Source organism: Xenopus tropicalis, chromosome 10 (genome assembly GCF_000004195.4).
Source record: "Xenopus tropicalis strain Nigerian chromosome 10, UCB_Xtro_10.0, whole genome shotgun sequence".
NCBI classification, from domain to species: domain Eukaryota; kingdom Metazoa; phylum Chordata; class Amphibia; order Anura; family Pipidae; genus Xenopus; species Xenopus tropicalis.
In genome coordinates, this window is record NC_030686.2 from 50,606,024 (window position 1) to 50,625,998 (window position 19,975).

The 19,975-nt window shown below is 53.9% G+C and overlaps 2 protein-coding genes across 4 annotated transcripts in view; one reads left to right on the top strand and one right to left on the bottom strand.

Moving 5' to 3' along the window:
- arsg (arylsulfatase G) overlaps positions 1–19,975 on the bottom strand; it is a 50,001-nt gene that overhangs the window by 25,729 nt on the left and 4,297 nt on the right. The window lies entirely within an intron of this gene.
- slc16a6 (solute carrier family 16 member 6) lies at positions 4,976–18,769 on the top strand. 3 transcript variants are annotated; one of them, XM_031894405.1, is made up of 6 exons: positions 4,976–5,143; positions 10,189–10,421; positions 12,991–13,134; positions 14,903–15,031; positions 15,118–15,921; positions 18,091–18,769. In XM_031894405.1, exons 2-6 carry the CDS (start codon positions 10,196–10,198, stop codon positions 18,354–18,356), a joined length of 1,569 nt encoding a protein of 522 aa, XP_031750265.1. In that variant the 5' UTR covers positions 4,976–5,143; positions 10,189–10,195; the 3' UTR covers positions 18,357–18,769. The 3 variants fall into 3 exon arrangements, with proteins under 3 accessions (XP_031750265.1, XP_031750266.1, XP_031750267.1); XM_031894406.1 differs by having other exon boundaries at positions 4,976–5,113; XM_031894407.1 differs by lacking the exon at positions 4,976–5,143 and adding an exon at positions 5,191–5,218.

Below are 19,975 nucleotides of genomic sequence, written 5' to 3' on the forward strand. Positions count from 1 at the left end.
TCAGTAACCGATACAAGAGGGGAAGGGAGCCCTGCCCAAAAGAGCTTACACTCTACAAGGAGTAACATATAAAGCAATCAGTAACCGATACAGGAGGGGAAGGGAGCCCTGCCCAAAAGAGCTTACACTCTACAAGGAGGTAACATATAAAGCAATCAGTAACCGATACAGGAGGGGAAGAGAGCCTGCCCAAAAGAGCTTACACTCTACAAGGAGTAACATATAAAGCAATCAGTAACCGATACAGGAGGGGAAGGGAGCCCTGCCCAAAAGAGCTTACACTCTACAAGGAGTAACATATAAAGCAATCAGTAACCGATACAGGAGGGGAAGGGAGCCCTGCCCCAAAAGAGCTTACACTCTACAAGGAGTAACATATAAAGCAATCAGTAACCGATACAGGAGGGGAAGAGAGCCCTGCCCAAAAGAGCTTACACTCTACAAGGAGTAACATATAAAGGCAATCAGTAACCGATACAGGAGGGGAAGGGAGCCCTGCCCAAAAGAGCTTACACTCTACAAGGAGTAACATATAAAGCAATCAGTAACCGATACAGGAGGGGAAGGGAGCCCTGCCAAAAGAGCTTACACTCTACAAGGAGTAACATATAAAGCAATCAGTAACCGATACAGGAGGGGAAGAGAGCCCTGCCCAAAAGAGCTTACACTCTACAAGGAGTAACATATAAAGCAATCAGTAACCGATACAGGAGGGGAAGAGAGCCCTGCCCAAAAGAGCTTACACTCTACAAGGAGTAACATATAAAGCAATCAGTAACCGATACAGGAGGGGAAGGGAGCCCTGCCCAAAAGAGCTTACACTCTACAAGGAGTAACATATAAAGCAATCAGTAACCGATACAGGAGGGGAAGAGAGCCCTGCCCAAAAGAGCTTACACTCTACAAGGAGTAACATATAAAGCAATCAGTAACCGATACAGGAGGGGAAGGGAGCCCTGCCCAAAAGAGCTTACACTCTACAAGGAGTAACATATAAAGCAATCAGTAACCGATACAGGAGGGGAAGGGAGCCCTGCCCAAAAGAGCTTACACTCTACAAGGAGTAACATATAAAGCAATCAGTAACCGATACAGGAGGGGAAGGGAGCCCTGCCCAAAAGAGCTTACACTCTACAAGGAGTAACATATAAAGCAATCAGTAACCGATACAGGAGGGGAAGGGAGCCCTGCCCAAAAGAGCTTACACTCTACAAGGAGTAACATATAAAGCAATCAGTAACCGATACAGGAGGGGAAGAGAGCCCTGCCCAAAAGAGCTTACAATCTGTTGCCCCATGGCCAGGAGGGTTACTGCAAATATCTGCTCTTGCCCTAAGGCAAGATGGAGAGAGTGGGGCAAGATGGAGAAGTAGGGCAAGATGGAGACAGTAGGGCAATATGGAGACAGTAGGGCAAGATGGGGACAGTAGGACAAGATGGAGACAGTAGGGCAAGATGGATACAGTAGGGCAAGATGGAGACAGTAGGGCAAGATGGAGACAGTTAGGACAAGATGGGAGACAGTAGACAAGATGGAGACAGTAGGACAAGATGGAGACAGTAGGGGCAAGATGGATACAGTAGGGCAAGATGGAGACAGTAGGGGCAAGATGAGACAGTAAGGACAAGATGGAGACAGTAGGGCAAGATGGAGACAGTAGGGCAAGATGGAGACAGTAGGGCAAGATGGATACAGTAGGACAAGATGGAGACAGTAGGACAAGATGGGGACAGTAGGGCAAGATGGAGACAGTAGGGCAAGATGGAGACAGTAGGACAAGATGGAGACAGTAGGACAAGATGGAGACAGTAGGGCAAGATGGAGACAGTAGGACAAGATGGAGACAGTAGGGCAAGATGGAGACAGTAGGACAAGATGGAAGACAGTAGCTGGCAAGATGGGAGACAGTAGGACAAGATGGGGACAGTAGGAACAAGATGAAGACAGTAGGGCAAGATGGAGACAGTAGGGCAAGATGGAGACAGTAGGACAAGATGGGGACAGTAGGGCAGATGGAGACAGTAGGGCAAGATGGAGACAGTAGGGCAAGGATGGAGACAGTAGGGCAAGATGGAGACAGTAGGACAAGATGGAGACAGTAGGACAAGATGGGGACAGTAGGGCAAGATGGGGACAGTAGGACAAGATGGAGACAGTAGGGCAAGATGGGGACAGTAGGACAAGATGGAGACAGTAGGGCCCAGATCCCAGCAGTCACAGCTGAGAGCTGTAGGGCCACAGCTTGGCAGTAACACTCTCATGATACAAGAGCAGTCTCCTGCCAATGGGCTGCACTTCAGGGCACATTTCTGCCCACATTACTGGCACTGCCCACCCCGTGACATTGTCTCCATTTGTAGATTGTAGAGTGTAAGCTCTTTTGGGCAGGGCTCCTTCCCCTCCTGTATCGGTTACTGATTGCTTTATATGTTACTCTGTATGCCTAATGTATGTAACCCACTTATTGTACAGCGCTGCGGGGTATGTTGGCGCTTTATAAATAAATGTTAATGTAATGTAATTTGTTACAGCACAGAGTATTGTTACCCCCAGGGGTACAGGGGGGCACAGACAGCTCCTGAAGCAGTGCCCTACCCGCAGTGACAACCTGCACCCAGCAGATGGAGCCCTACTCACCTCACATGCCCTATTGGAAGACAGTTGCCACCACCTTGCTCCCTAGCAACACTACTCAAAATATTCCTTGTGGAACTGACTAGCCCGTAGCCCACCCCATTAATACCCCCTGCTGGCAGATCTAGGTGCCAGTTACTGGGGATCCCACACCCCAATAATGTCTTGCTGTCAGATTATTCACTGTAGCCCTGGTAACAGCACACTCCAATAAGAGCCTCATGTCAGACCCTGCAATAGTGAGGATCCCCCACCCTAATAATTTCCTGCTGTAAGATAAGGATTCCTGCAGTTCTGGGCATTCCACCCCTGACACCTCAGTAATGTCCTTGGCATGTGTAGCAGTGGGGACCCCACACCCCAATAATGTTCTACTGTCACATCCAGGTCTCTACACTTGTGTGGATCCCACACCCCAATATTGTTCAACTAGCAGATCTTGGTCCCAATAGTAGTAGGGTCCTGCACCCCAAAGAAATGTCCTGTTGTCAGTCCTAGGCAGCGGTGATACTGGGGTTACCACACCCCAATAAACTCCTGCTGTCAGATCTAGGTCTCTAGGGAACTGGGGATCCCACACCCCAATAAACCCCAGCTGTCAGATCTAGGTCTCTAGGGAACTGGAGATCCCACACCCCAATAAACCCCAGCTGTCAGATCTAGGTCTCTAGGGAACTGGAGATCCCACACCCCAATAAACCTCAGCTGTCAGATCTAGGGAACTGGGGATCCCACACCCCAATAAACTCCTGCTGTCAGATCTAGGTCTCTAGGGAACTGGGGATCCCACACCCCAATAAACCCCAGCTGTCAGATCTAGGTCTCTAGGGGACTGGGGATCCCACACCCCAATAAACCCCTGCTGTCAGATCTAGGGAACTGGGGATCCCACACCCCAATAAACCCCAGCTGTCAGATCTAGGTCTCTAGGGGACTGGGGATCCCACACCCCAATAAACCCCAGCTGTCAGATCTAGGGAACTGGGGATCCCACACTCCAATAAACCCCTGCTGTCAGATATAGGTCTCTAGGGAACTGGGGATCCCACACCCAATAAACCCCAGCTGTCAGATTCTTGGTCTCTAGGGAACTGGGGATCCCACACCCAATAAACCCCTGCTGTCAGATCTAGGGAACTGGGGATCCCACACCCCAATAAACCCCTGCTGTCAGATCTAGGTCTCTAGGGAACTGGGGATCCCACACCCCAATAAACCCCAGCTGTCAGATCTAGGTCTCTAGGGAACTGGGGATCCCACACCCCAATAAACCCCTGCTGTCAGATCTAGGGAACTGGGGATCCCACACCCCAATAAACCCCAGCTGTCAGATCTAGGTCTCTAGGGAACTGGGGATCCCACACCCCAATAAACCCCAGCTGTCAGATCTAGTCACTAGGGAACTGGGGATCCCACACCCCAATAAACCCCTGCTGTCAGATCTAGGGAACTGGAGATCCCACACCCCAATAAACCCCTGCTGTCAGATCTAGGTCTCTAGGGAACTGGGGATCCCACCCCCAATAAACCCCAGCTGTCAGATCTAGGTCTCTAGGGAACTGGGGATCCCACACCCCAATAAACCCCTGCTGTCAGATCTAGGGAACTGGGATCCCACACCCCAATAAACCCCAGCTGTCAGATCTAGGTCTCTAGGGAACTGGGGATCCCACACCCCAATAAACCCCAGCTGTCAGATCTAGTCACTAGGGAACTGGGGATCCCACACCCCAATAAACCCCAGCTGTCAGATCTAAGGGAACTTGGGGATCCCACACCCAATAAACCCCAGCCTGTCAGATCTAGGGAACTGAGGATCCCACACCCCAATAAACCCCAGCTGTCAGATCTAGGTCTCTAGGGAACTGGGGATCCCACACCCCAATAAACCCCAGCTGTCAGATCTAGGGAACTGGGGATCCCACACCCCAATAAACCCCAGCTGTTAGATCTAGGGAACTGGGGATCCCACACCCCAATAAACCCCAGCTGTCAGATCTAGGGAACTGGGGATCCCACACCCCAATAAACCCCAGCTGTTAGATCTAGGGAACTGGGGATCCCACGCCCCAATAAACCCCAGCTGTCAGATCTAGGGAACTGGGGATCCCACACCCCAATAAAGCCCAGCTGTCAGATCTAGGTCTCTAGGGAACTGGGGATCCCACACCCCAATAAAGCCCAGCTGTCAGATCTAGGTCTCTAGGGGGCTAATGGGCCCCTGTTGCCCCAGTTCATACCCCAGGGAGGGAGCAGCGAGAGGTAAGCACGCAGGCGCCGGCAGAGAAAGGGTTAAGAGAATCCCAGAGCTAGGCGCGTCCCCGTCCCTCTCAGGCGCGCCCCCGCGGCCCCAGACCGGCTAAAGCCGGTATATATAAACGGAGAAGAGCTGAGAATCCAGCCCGGCATGGCCAGGAGCTGAGCGTCCGCTTCAGGGGCAATTACAGGGCGGCCCGGGGCAACATATGGGCTGGAGGGGTAAGAGCCGAGCCCCAACTGCCTCTCACAGTGAGTAGGAACCCACCTGATACCCCTACCCCTGGCACCCTATTCCCCCTGGCACTGCCCCAACTGCCACTCACAGTGAGTAGGAACCCACCTGATACCCCTACCCCTGGCACCCTATTCCCCCTGGCACTGCCCCCAACTGCCACTCACAGTGAGTAGGAACCCACCTGATACCCCTACCCCTGGCACCCTATTCCCCCTGGCACTGCCCCCAACTGCCTCTCACAGTGAGTAGGAACCCACCTGATACCCCTACCCCTGGCACCCTATTCCCCTGGCACTGCCCCAACTGCCACTCACAGTGAGTAGGAACCCACCTGATACCCCTACCCCTGGCACCCTATTCCCCTGGCACTGCCCAACTGCCACTCACAGTGAGTAGGAACCCACCTGATACCCCTACCCCTGGCACCCTATTCCCCCTGGCACTGCCCCAACTGCCACTCACAGTGAGTAGGAACCCACCTGATACCCCTACCCCTGGCACCCTATTCCCCCTGGCACTGCCCCAACTGCCTCTCACAGTGAGTAGGAACCCACCTGATACCCCTACCCCTGGCACCCTATTCCCCCTGGCACTGCCCCAACTGCCACTCACAGTGAGTAGGAACCCACCTGATACCCCTACCCCTGGCACCCTATTCCCCCTGGCACTGCCCCCAACTGCCACTCACAGTGAGTAGGAACCCACCTGATACCCCCCTGGCACCTATCCCCTGGCACTGCCCACTGCCACTACAGTGAGTGGAACCCCTGAACCCTTTCCCCCTGTCACTGCCCCAACTGCCACTCACAGTGAGTAGGAACCCACCTGATCCCTACCCCTGGCACCTATTCCCCCTGGCACTGCCCCAACTGCCACTCACAGTGAGTAGGAACCCACCTGATACCCCTACCCCTGGCACCCTATTCCCCTGGCACTGCCCCAACTGCCTCTCACAGTGAGTAGGAACCCACCTGATACCCCTACCCCTGGCACCCTATTCCCCCTGGCACTGCCCCAACTGCCACTCACAGTGAGTAGGAACCCACCTGATACCCCTACCCTGGCACCCTATTCCCCCTGGCACTGCCCCCAACTGCCACTCACAGTGAGTAGGACCCCCTGCATACCCCTACCCCTGGACCCTATTCCCCCTGGCACTGCCCCAACTGCCACTCACAGTGGTAGGAACCCACCTGATACCCCTGACCCTGGCACCCTATTCCCCCTGGCACTGCCCCCAACTGCCACTCACAGTGAGTAGGAACCCACCTGATACCCTACCCCTATTCCCCCTGGCACTGCCCCCAACTGCCACTCACAGTGAGTAGGAACCCACCTGATACCCCTACCCTGCCCCTATTCCCCTGGCACTGCCCCCAAGCTGCCACTCACAGTGAGTAGGAACCCACCTGATACCCCTACCCTGGCACCCTATTCCCCCTGCACTGCCCCCAACTGCCTCTCACAGTGAGTAGGAACCCACCTGATACCCCTACCCTGGCACCCTATTCCCCTGGCACTGCCCCAACTCCACTCACAGTGAGTAGGAACCCACCTGATACCCCTATTCCCCCTGGCACTGCCCCAACTGCCACTCACAGTGAGTAGGAACCCACCTGATACCCCTACCCCTGCACCCTATTCCCCCTGGCACTGCCCCAACTGCCTCTCACAGTGAGTAGGAACCCACCTGATACCCCTACCCTGGCACCCTATTCCCCCTGGCACTGCCCAACTGCCACTCACAGTGAGTAGGAACCCACCTGATACCCCTACCCCTGGCACCCTATTCCCCCGGCACTGCCCCACTGCCACTCACAGTGAGTAGGAACCCACCTGATACCCCTACCCTGGCACCCTATTCCCCTGGCACTGCCCCCAACTGCCTCTCACAGTGAGTAGGAACCCACCTGATACCCCTATTCCCCCTGGCACTGCCCCAAACTGCCACTCACAGTGAGTAGGAACCCACCTGATACCCTACCCCCCTATTCCCCCTGGCACTGCCCCCAACTGCCACTCACAGTGAGTAGGAACCCACCTGATACCCCTACCCCTGGCACCCTATTCCCCCTGGCACTGCCCCAACTGCCACTCACAGTGAGTAGGAACCCACCTGATACCCCTACCCCTGGCACCCTATTCCCCCTGGCACTGCCCCCAACTGCCTCTCACAGTGAGTAGGAACCCACCTGATACCCCTATTCCCCCTGGCACTGCCCCAACTGCCACTCACAGTGAGTAGGAACCCACCTGATACCCCTACCCCTGGCACCCTATTCCCCCTGGCACTGCCCCCAACTTGCCACTCACAGTGAGTAGGAACCCACCTGATACCCCTACCCCTGGCACCCTATTCCCCCTGGCACTGCCCCAACTGCCACTCACAGTGAGTAGGAACCCACCTGATACCCCTACCCCTGGCACCCTATTCCCCCTGGCACTGCCCCAACTGCCTCTCACAGTGGATAGATTCCCCCCTTACACCTGGCATCTGGGCACTGCACCCACTACCCCTGTTACACCCGGATCTTACAATCTAGGGAGCAGGATCCCTCCTTATACACCCATACTCACAGTGAGTAGGATCCTACCCCTGGCATCTGGGCACTGCACCCACTACTCCCGGCACAGCTTAATCCCGCACTCACAGTGAGTAGGTTTGTGTGAGGGCATTTATATGGGCGCCTTCTGCCCCCTTACTGAGGCACACAGCCCGGCCATGGCAATTGTGTGAGTGTGTAACTGTATGTGAGTGTGTGGCACAGTGTGTGTGTGTGAGGAGTGAAGGTGGGTGTATAGGGGTGAGTATACACTCACAGACAGACACACACTCACTCACTCACACAGACACACACTCAGACACACACACACTCACTCACACAGACACACACTCAGACACACACACACTCACTCACACAGACACACACACACTCACTCACACAGACACACACTCAGACACACACACACTCACTCACACAGACACACACTCACTCACACAGACACACACACACTCACTCACACAGACACACACTCAGACACACACACACACACTCACTCACACAGACACACTCACTCACTCACACAGACACACACTCACTCACACAGACACACATTCAGACACACACACACTCACTCACACAGACACACACTCACTCACACAGACACACACTCAGACACACACACACTCACTCACACAGACACACACACGCTCACTCACACAGACACACACTCACTCACACAGACACACACTCACTCACACAGACACACACTCACTCACACAGACACACTCACTCACACAGACACACACACTCACTCACACACACACACACTCACTCACACAGACACACACTCACTCACACAGACACACTCACTCACACAGACACACACTCACTCACACAGACACACTCACTCACACAGACACACACTCACTCACACAGACACACACTCACTCACACAGACCACTCACTCACTCACACAGACACACACTCACTCACACAGACACACACTCACTCAGACACACACACACTCACTCACACAGACACTCACTCACACAGACACACACTCAGTCACACACACAGACACACACACAGACACACACTCACTCACACAGACACACACTCACTCACACAGACACACACTCAGACACACACACACTCACACAGACACTCACTCACACAGACACACACTCACTCACTCACACAGACACACACACAGACACACACACTCACTCACTCACACAGACACACACTCACTCACACAGACACACACTCACTCACACAGACACACACTCACTCACACAGACACACACTCAGACACACACACACTCACTCACACAGACACTCACTCACACAGACACACACACAGACACACACTCACTCACACAGACACACACTCACTCACACAGACACACACTCACTCACACAGACACACACTCACTCACAAAGACACACACTCACTCACACAGACACACACTCAGACACACACACACTCACTCACACAGACACTCACTCACACAGACACACACTCACTCACTCACTCACACAGACACACACACAGACACACACACTCACTCTCTCACACAGACACACACACACTCACTACAGGAAGACACAATAATGTGTCATTGAGGAAAGTGCTGCCTGTACTAATAGTGCCCCTGAGACTTTGAACTGCCCCGGGGGGGGGGGGGGGGGGGTGTTGTTTAACTTTCACCAGGAGCTTTGCACTGTGTGTGTCAGTGTGTGTGTGAGTGTGTAGCTGTGGGATATAATGTGCTGCATCGGCATGATGTAACCTCACACTGCGCAACTTCCTAACTTCATTGGAGGGGGGGCAGGAATGTAGTGTGTGAGCCCCCCCCCTCAGCATTATCTGTAGTGTGTGTGCCCCCCCAGGGAGGGTGGGTTTGTGGGTATGTGGGGGGCAGCGGGAGGGCTCCCCAGAACATGTCTGTGTGAGTAACATGTGTATCGGGGGCGCTGTGCTGCCCGGGCACTGGGACTGGCAACTCCCTGCACTCCCAGCAACCCTCATTCTGCCCTGTCATTCACTCCCTGGCTGTATCAGCTGCCACACCTGGGCGGGCCCTAGTGATAAGGGCGGGCCCTAGTGATAAGGGGGGCACATATGGGAATGAGCTTCCTGCTGTCAGAACAGACCCGGGGGGGTGGGTGCGTTTTTAAGCAGTTATAGGGTAACCGGAACCCCCCAACCCTGTAGGTAATTATGAATAATATACAGTGCTGTAACAAAGGCTCCCTATAGATCCTCTCAGGTCCCTGTCTGGGTTTCACATGAGGGGTGGGCGTGTCCTAGTGGTCCCTCCCCCGTGCAGAGGAAGCACTGTCCAGTCAGGAATCTCTTTCCCTCTGAAACAATCGGTGCTGCCATGCTGCTTTACAGACACACACTGTAGGTAGGAAGGCTGTGTGTGCCGCTTGCCCTTTAATCCCAGCTCAGGCAATTAGGAAGGGCCTAATCCAATTAGAGAAGATTATCGGCGCAGAGCGAATCTTGCCCACATTGTGCCCTGATGTGACTCTGTCTCTGCCCCCAGGATAAACATGAGAGCCATGTCGGGGTGCAGCAGAGCCAACGTTTATACCAAAGTGCCTGATGGGGGCTGGGGCTGGGCCGTGGCCGGTGCCTTCTTCTTCGTGGAAGTATTTACCTACGGGGTCATCAAGTCCTTTGGGGTCTTCTTCAACGAGCTGGTGGGCTACTTCGACGAGAGCAACAGCCGGATATCCTGGATAATCTCTATATGTGTCTTTGTAATGACGTTTACTGGTAAGTCACGCACCGCCCTCTTCTGCCCGTCCTACCCAGTCCCCTAGCTAAATCAGCCGCAGGCCCCTCCAGGCAGCAGTGCTGTAACGTCTCTATATGCAGGTGCCCTTGCTTAGCCTCCCCTATAGTTACTGCTCAGCCCCTACTGCTGTAGCTCCAATTATATCATCCAATTATATTGCATGAATAGGGCAAGATGGGGACAGTAGGGCAAGATGGAGGCAGTAGGACAAGATGGAGACAGTAGGGCAAGATGGGGACAGTAGGGCAAGATGGAGACAGTAGGGCAAGATGGAGACAGTAGGGCAAGATGGAGACAGTAGGGCAAGATGGAGGCAGTAGGGCAAGATGGAGACAGTAGGGCAAGATGGGGACAGTAGGGCAAGATGGAGACAGTAGGGCAAGATGGAGGCAGTAGGGCAAGATGGAGACAGTAGGGCAAGATGGGGACAGTAGGGCAAGATGGGGACAGTAGGGCAAGATGGGGACAGTAGGGCAAGATGGAGACAGTAGGGCAAGATGGAGACAGTAGGGCAAGATGAAGACAGTAGGGCAAGATGGGGACAATAGGGCAAGATGGAGGCAGTAGGGCAAGATGGAGACAGTAGGGCAAGATGGAGACAGTAGGGCAAGATGGGACAGTAGGGCAAAGATGGAGACAGTAGGGCAAGAATGGGGACAGTAGGGGCAAGATGGAGACAGTAGGGCAAGATGGAGACAGTAGGGCAAGATGGGGACAGTAGGGCAAGATGGAGACAGTAGGGCAATGGGACAGTAGGGCAGATGGAGACAGTAGGGCAAGATGGGGACAGTAGGGCAAGATGGGACAGTAGGGCAAGATGGAGAAGTAGGGCAAGATGGAGACAGTAGGGCAAGATGGGGACAGTAGGGCAAGATGGAGACAGTAGGGCAAGATGGAGGACAGTAGGGCAAGATGGGGACAGTAGGGCAAGATGGAGACAGTAGGGCAAGATGGGGACAGTAGGGCAAGATGGAGACAGTAGGGCAAGATGGGGTCAATAGGGCAAGATGGGGACAGTAGGGCAAGATGGGGGACAGTAAGGGCAAGATGGAGAAGTAGGGCAAGATGGAGACAGTAGGGCAAGATGGGGACAGTAGGGCAAGATGGGGACAGTAGGGCAAGATGGGGACAGTAGGGTAAGATGGGGTCATAGGGCAAGATGGGGACAGCAGGACAAGATGGAGAGAGTAGGGCAGATGAAGACAGTAGGGCAAGATGGAGACAGTAGGGCAAGATGGGACAGTAGGGCAAGATGGGGACAGTAGGGCAAGATGGGGACAGTAGGGTAAGATGGAGGCAGTAGGGCAAGATGGAAGACAGTAGGGCAAGATGGAGACAGTAGGGCAAGATGGAGACAGTAGGGCAAGATGGGGACAGTAGGGCAAGATGGAGACAGTAGGGCAAGATGGAGACAGTAGGGCCAAGATGGGGACAGTAGGGCAAGATGGAGGCAGTAGGGCAAGATGGGGACAGTAGGGCAAGATGGGGACAGTAGGGCAAGATGGAGACAGTAGGGCAAGATGGAGACAGTAGGGCAAGATGAAGACAGTAGGGCAAGATGGGGACAGTAGGGCAAGATGGAGGCAGTAGGGCAAGATGGAGACAGTAGGGCAAGATAGAGACAGTAGGGCAAGATGGAGACAGTAGGGCAAGATGGAGACAGTATGGCAAGATGGAGACAGTAGGGCAAGATGGGGACAGTAGGGCAAGATGGGGACAGTAGGGCAAGATGGGGACAGTAGGGCAAGATGGAGACAGTAGGGCAAGATGGAGACAGTAGGGCAAGATGGAGACAGTAGGACAAGATGGAGACAGTAGGGCAAGATGGAGACAGTAGGGCAAGATGGAGACAGTAGGACAAGATGGAGACAGTAGGGCAAGATGGAGACAGTAGGGCAAGATGGAGACAGTAGGACAAGATGGAGACAGTAGGGCAAGATGGAGACAGTAGGACAAGATGGAGACAGTAGGGCAAGATGGGGACAGTAGGGCAAGATGGGGACAGTAGGACAAGATGGAGACAGTAGGACAAGATGGAGACAGTAGGGCAAGATGGAGACAGTGGGGCAAGATGGAGACAGTGGGGCAAGATGGAGACATTAGGGCAAGATGGAGACAGTAGGGCAAGATGGAGACAGTAGGACAAGATGGAGACAGTAGGGCAAGATGGAGACAGTAGGGCAAGATGGAGACAATAGGACAAGATGGAGACAGTAGGGCAAGATGGAGACAGTAGGGCAAGATGGAGACAGTAGGACAAGATGGAGACAGTAGGGCAAGATGGAGACAGTAGGGCAAGATGGAGACAGTAGGACAAGATGGAGACAGTGGGGCAAGATGGAGACAGTGGGGCAAGATGGAGACAGTAGGACAAGATGGAGACAGTAGGGAAAGATGGAGACAGTAGGGCAAGATGGAGACAGTAGGACAAGATGGAGACAGTAGGGCAAGATGGAGACAGTAGGGCAAGATGGAGACAGTGGGGCAAGATGGAGACATTAGGGCAAAATAAAGAGAATAACATGCTATTCCCTGCACTCTCATTAGCTCCTTTGTCGACGGTACTGAGCAATCGCTTCGGGCACCGGCCGGTGGTTATGGTCGGGGGGCTCCTCATCAGCACGGGGATGATGGCGGCTTCGTTCGCACGCAGTGTTGGGGAGATGTACGTCGCCATCGGGCTCATATCAGGTAAACTGGGGGGGTCAGGTCTCTGTATTAGCAGTGATGCTCATTAATTTGCTAATTCCTGGGCGGGGCTGGTGTGAGCAGGTGGGCCGACCCATTATACATGGTATTGCCCCCAGTTGGTTATATAGGGCCCCTGGGGGCAGGGCTGGTGTGAGCAGGTGGGCCGACCCATTATACACGGTATTGCCCCCGGGTTGGTTATATAGGGCCCCTGGGGGCGGGGCTGGTGTGAGCAGGTGGGCCGACCCATTATACATGGTATTGCCCCCAGTTGGTTATATAGGGCCCCTGGGGGCGGGGCTGGTGTGAGCAGGTGGGCTGATCCATTATACATGGTATTGCCCCCGGGTTGGTTATATAGGGCCCCTGGGGGCAGGGCTGGTGTGAGCAGGTGGGCTGACCCATTATACATGGTATTGCCCCCGGGTTGGTTACATAGGGCCCCTGGGGGCGGGGCTGGTGTGAGCAGGTGGGCCGACCCATTATACATGGTATTGCCCCCGGGTTGGTTATATAGGGCCCCCTGGGTGGGGCTGGTGTGAGCAGGTGGGCCGACCCATTATACACGGTATTGCCCCCGGTTGGTTACATAGGGCCCCCTGGGTGGGGCTGGTGTGAGCAGGTGGGCCGACCCATTATACACGGTATTGCCCCCGGTTGGTTATATAGGGCCCCTGGGTGGGGCTTGTGTGAGCAGGTGGGCCGACCCATTATACATGGTATTGCCCCTGGGTTGGTTATATAGGGCCCCTGGGGGCGGGGCTTGTGTGAGCAGGTGGGCCGACCCATTATACACGGTATTGCCCCCGGTTGGTTACATAGGGCCCCCTGGGTGGGGCTGGTGTGAGCAGGTGGGCCGACCCATTATACACGGTATTGCCCCCGGTTGGTTACATAGGGCCCCCTGGGTGGGGCTGGTGTGAGCAGGTGGGCCGACCCATTATACAAGGTATTGCCCCCGGTTGGTTACATAGGGCCCCCTGGGTGGGGCTGGTGTGAGCAGGTGGGCCGACCCATTATACACGGTATTGCCCCCGGTTGGTTACATAGGGCCCCCTGGGTGGGGCTGGTGTGAGCAGGTGGGCCGACCCATTATACATGGTATTGCCCCCGGTTGGTTACATAGGGCCCCTGGGTGGGGCTGGTGTGAGCAGGTGGGCTGACCCATTATACACGGTATTGCCCCCGGTTGGTTACATAGGGCCCCTGGGTGGGGCTGGTGTGAGCAGGTGGGCCGACCCATTATACACGGTATTGCCCCCGGTTGGTTACATAGGGCCCCCTGGGCGGGGCTGGTGTGAGCAGGTGGGCTGACCCATTATACATGGTATTGCCCCTGGGTTGGTTATATAGGGCCCCTGGGGGCAGGGCTTGTGTGAGCAGGTGGGCCGACCCATTATACATGGTATTGCCCCTGGGTTGGTTATATAGGGCCCCTGGGGGCGGGGCTTGTGTGAGCAGGTGGGCCGACCCATTATACACGGTATCGCCCCCGGTTGGTTACATAGGGCCCCCTGGGTGGGGCTGGTGTGAGCAGGTGGGCCGACCCATTATACACGGTATTGCCCCCGGTTGGTTATATAGGGCCCCCTGGGTGGGGCTGGTGTGAGCAGGTGGGCCGACCCATTATACACGGTATTGCCCCCGGTTGGTTATATAGGGCCCCCTGGGTGGGGCTGGTGTGAGCAGGTGGGCCGACCCATTATACACGGTATTGCCCCCGGTTGGTTATATAGGGCCCCCCTAATGCCCGACTGTTTTCCCTCAGGTCTCGGCTACTGTCTGACGTTCCTCCCTACTGTCACGATCCTGTCGCAGTATTTCGAGAGACGCCGCTCGCTGGTTACCGCCGTCGCATCTACGGGGGAATGCTTCGCCGTCTTTGCGTTTGCCCCAGGTAAGTTGCCTTCATTTATTCCAAGATGGCCGTCGTTGGGATCTCCCAGAATTCCTTATTGACCTCTCTCTCTATTCTGATTGCAGCCATCACTGCACTGAACGATCTGATTGGCTGGAGGTGCTGTTTACTGATGGTGGGGGCTCTGCAGCTCAACATTGTAGTGTGCGGATCCCTGCTGCGCCCAATCACCATCAAACCCCCTGATGTGGCCAAGTCGCCGGCCAAAGGTGAAGCGCTGGAAAGCGCCTACATGCTTGAGAACGAGCAGACGCTCACCTCCATCGACTCCATTGACTCCGGAGTGGAAGTATCTACCTCACCCAAGAACCTACCGACCGGCCTGAAGCCTGCCCGGAGCCCGGAACCGCCCAGAGAGAGGAAGGAGACGGCGGAACGTCCGGAACCAGAGCCACTTCTGGACTTCTCAGTATTAAGGAACCCCAGCTTTATCTGTTACGCGCTGTTTGGGCTCTTCGCCACCTTGGGGTTCTTCGCCCCGTCGCTCTACATCATCCCCCTCAGCCTGAGCCTGGGCATCGACAGGGAGCTCTCGCCCTACATGCTGTCGGCCATGGCCATCTCCGAGGTGTTTGGGCGGATCGGCGCCGGCTGGATCCTGAACAAGAAGCCCGTGCGTAAGATTTACATCGAGCTGGCGTTTGTGGCGCTGCTGTGCGTGGCGCTCCTCGCCTTCCCCTTCGCCTGGAACTTCGGGGGCCTCATGGCTTGCAGCGTCTTCTTCGGGGGCATGTTGGGCACGGTGACGGGCACGCACATCCCGCTGGTCGCCGAGGACGATATTGTGGGCATTGACAAGATGGCGTCGGGGGTCGGAGTGTACGTGTTTATCCAGAGCGTTGCTGGGCTGGCTGGGCCGCCACTGGGAGGTAATTACTAATAAGCACGAGGTTTACTTGCCCTTTATATGCGCAGCAATGGCTTCCGCTGGGCCTGCCCTCACAGCAACGGGCACCTGTAAAGGGGAAGTTTGCCTTCAAGTGAATTTATCTTATAGGCAGCAGTGGGGAATTACTCTGCCCCCCTACTGGAACCCCCAGCGGGGCATTACTGACAGATCATACAGTATCTACTGCCCCCCCTACTGGAACCCCCAGCGGGGCATTACTGACAGATCATATAGTTATCTACTGCCCCCTACTGTAACCCCCAGCGGGGCATTACTGACAGATCATACAGTTATCTACTGCCCCCCTACTGTAACCCCCAGCGGGGCATTACTGACAGATCATACAGTATCTACTGCCCCCCTACTGGAACCCCCAGCGGGGCATTACTGACAGATCATACAGTATCTACTGCCCCCCCTACTGGAACCCCCAGCGGGGCATTACTGACAGATCATACAGTATCTACTGCCCCCCTACTGTAACCCCCAGCGGGGCATTACTGACAGATCATACAGTATCTACTGCCCCCCCTACTGGAACCCCCAGCGGGGCATTACTGACAGATCATATAGTTATCTACTGCCCCCTACTGTAACCCCCAGCGGGGCATTACTGACAGATCATACAGTATCTACTGCCCCCCCTACTGGAACCCCCAGCGGGGCATTACTGACAGATCATATAGTTAACTACTGCCCCACTACTGAACCCCCAGCGGGGCATTACTGACAGATCATACAGTTATCAACTGCCCCCCTACTGTAACCCCCAGCGGGGTATTACTGAGAGATCATACAGTTATCTACTGCCCCCTACTGTAACCCCCAGCAGGGCATTACTGAGAGATCATACAGTTATCTACTGCCCCCTACTGTAACCCCCAGCAGGGCATTACTGAGAGATCATACAGTTATCTACTGCCCCCTACTGTAACCCCCAGCGGGGCATTACTGAGAGATCATACAGTTATCTACTGCCCCCCTACTCTAACCCCATAAGCCACACTGAGGGAAACTGCCCCCATTCTCCTGCCACAGGGTTACAGTTACCCCAACGGGGAAGAGACCCACAGAAGCCGCGTGTTTCGGCTTTGCAGTAAATCGAGGCCACATTATCCCCTTTCGGAGGCTCTTTGATGAGATCCCAAATCGATGCTCCGCTCTCTGTGTAACCGGATTCCAAACATTCCCAGTTGGTTCCGTCTCCGCTCCCAAGTACCAGCCCATAACAAGGGGTCCATTCTTCTGACCAGACCCAAAGCCTTAATGGACCCCCTGACACTGTGCAATTGGGCAGAATTTCCCCTCACCCCATCTGTGTAGTGCTTGGGGGCAGTTACAGTTCAGCTGCCCCCCGACAGGGCCAATGCTAAGCAACTTTTCAATTGGTCCTCATTATTTCTTTTTGAATTATTTGCCTTCTTCTTCTGCAGCTTTCAAATGGGGGTCACTGACCCCGGCAGCCAAACCCTATTGCTCTGTGAGGCTCCAGTTTTATTGTTATTGTTACTTTTTATTCCTTATCTTTCTATTCAGCCCCTCCCCTATTCATATTCCTGTCTTATTGCAACTCTACCTTAGCAAGTCCCTGGTTGCTACGGTAATTTGGACCCTAGCGACCAGATAACAGCTAAAATGTCAGACTGCAGAGCTGCTAAACAAATAGTAAAATAAATAAAAAAACACTAATAATAAAAAAAAGGAAGACCAATTGCAAATTGTCTCAGAATAGCCCTCTCTACATAGTTAACTCAAAGGTCAAGCACCGACCAATAGAAAGGCACGACGTGGCCTCTCACACACTTTCTGTCCGTTGGGCCCTTGTTGGCGAATGTGCCCGGGTATGGTGGCCCTTAGGTGCTGCTGAGCTGGGCGGAGGGTAACAGCGGGTATGGGTGGTCAGTGAAAGTGGGGCTCATTTATAAACAGTAGGCAGATTTGCACCTGGGTAGTAACCCTTGGCAACCAATCAAATATTTGCTTTCCTGCAGCTTCCTGGGAAAAGCCAGTCACTGATTGGTTGCTATGGGTTGCTGCACATATACAAATTTGCCCAGTGTTTATTTATTATACAGCTTGCCCCCACCCATAGAGTTTGCCCTGACCCCCAGAGCCCCCAATAACCAAAGCCTTTGTCCTTCTGTTTCAGGGGTGCTGGTTGACTGGACGCAGAACTACGGGTCGGCATTTTACTCCTGTGCAGCCGGGATGGCGCTTGGGGCCCTGTTCCTGGCACTGGTCAGGCCGTGCAAGAGGGGACTGGGCAAGGAGAAGCCGGCGGCCGGGCACCACCCCCTGTGCCAAGATGCCAAGGAGCTGCCGGTGGACTTTCTGGAAATGGACTTGGCCAGGGCTGAGGGTCTCAGCAAAAGCTGCCAGAGTCTAAACGAAGCCCCCTCCAATGGGATCCTATGAGCTGCCCAAACTGTCTCACTTCCACGTGGGCGGCCCCCGGGGGCCACGGAGCTGCCACTTTAAAGGGCAGAGCTGCTTTAAGGTGATACTTGAACCCCCCTCTGATTCTCTGCCTGCCCCCGACGGCTCTCTTTCTCATAGTCCCGTAGCAGAAGATGATTGGACAGTTTCCCATTGCCTTGTTCCCGCCCCCCTAACTTCCTGACCGTGGGAAAGAGAGCAGCCCAGGAGTAGGAAATCCAGGGAATTGGCTCTCTGCATCTGAATAAGTACTGGGGGGGGGGGGCTATTGGGGCTCATTCATGTAAATGGGCCCAAGTTCCATAGCTAATGGAGCTTAAAGGGAATGTAAACCCTGCGCTGCTCAACCAAACGTTACTCGGCTCTTGCTGGACTACAAATCCCAGAATAATGTAACATATAATGTAGGGTGAGGCATGCTGGGAGCTGTAGTCCAGCAACATCAGGGTTGGATTCTTAAAGCAATATTGCACAATAAAACTCCCCCCTATTAAAATGCAAGAAATCCCCCAATGAGAATCCCAGCTGATGTGAGTAAATCCGGCTCCCTGTTCTCTGTTCCTGCAATTGGAGTTGGGAGCAATAAGCACAGTTTCCCAGCACTGAACAAGTCTGTCCCTTTATCCCCATGTCTGATTCCTGTGCCATATAATGACGGGAAAAATGCCATCATTATCTCTAAGATACCAGCAAGAACGTTCTCATTGGTCAGTTCTCTTGCATTTATAATGAAGTGTAGAATTCTCATTGGTGAATTTCCTTGCATCTATAATCATGTTTTTTGCAATTTCTATAGTAAAACTAGGGGGCGCCATGGGGCAGCATCGTGGCTGGGTTTACTTCCCCTTTAAAGCAGAGGTGAAACCAAACATAAAAAGGGAAAGAAAATGAAGAAATGTGAAAGAATAGCAGAGATTGGGGGTGAAGTTGGGGTGTCTGCACCCAAAGAAATACTTGGAGAAGCATGCAGGGTATTTATTTATCTACCGAGTTCTCATGAGGTTACGCGCAGTGTTGGCTGAGCTTGAGCGCCCATATATACGGTAACGCCCTTATATACGGTAACGCCCATATATACGGCAACGCCCATATATACGGCAGCGCCCTTATATACGGCAGCGCCCATATATACGGCAGCGCCCATATATACGGTAACGCCCTTATATACGGTAACGCCCATATATACGGTAACGCCCATATATACGGTAGCGTCCATATATACGGTAACGCCCATATATACGGTAACGCCCTTATATACGGTAGCGCCCTTATATACGGTAACGCCCATATATACGGTAGCGTCCATATATACGGTAACGCCCATATATACGGTAGCGCCCATATATACGGTAACGCCCATATATACGGTAACGCCCATATATACGGTAGCGCCCATATATATATATGGTAACGCCCTTATATACGGTAACGCCCATATATACGGTAGCGCCCTTATATACGGTAGCGCCCATATATATACGGTAACGCCCTTGTATACGGTAGTGCCCATATATATATGGTAACGCCCATATATACGGTAGGGCCCATATATACGGTAGCGCCCATATATATACGGTAACGCCCTTGTATACGGTAGT

Bases quoted from the DNA above. Each gene is read 5' to 3' on its own strand.
- slc16a6 (XM_031894405.1), top strand. From the start codon at position 10,196: ATGAGAGCCATGTCGGGGTGCAGCAGAGCCAACGTTTATACCAAAGTG. The intron at 10,422-12,990 runs GTAAGTCACGCA...CACTCTCATTAG, and splicing joins CTTTGTAATGACGTTTACTG to CTCCTTTGTCGACGGTACTG. The intron at 15,032-15,117 runs GTAAGTTGCCTT...TTCTGATTGCAG, and splicing joins CGTCTTTGCGTTTGCCCCAG to CCATCACTGCACTGAACGAT.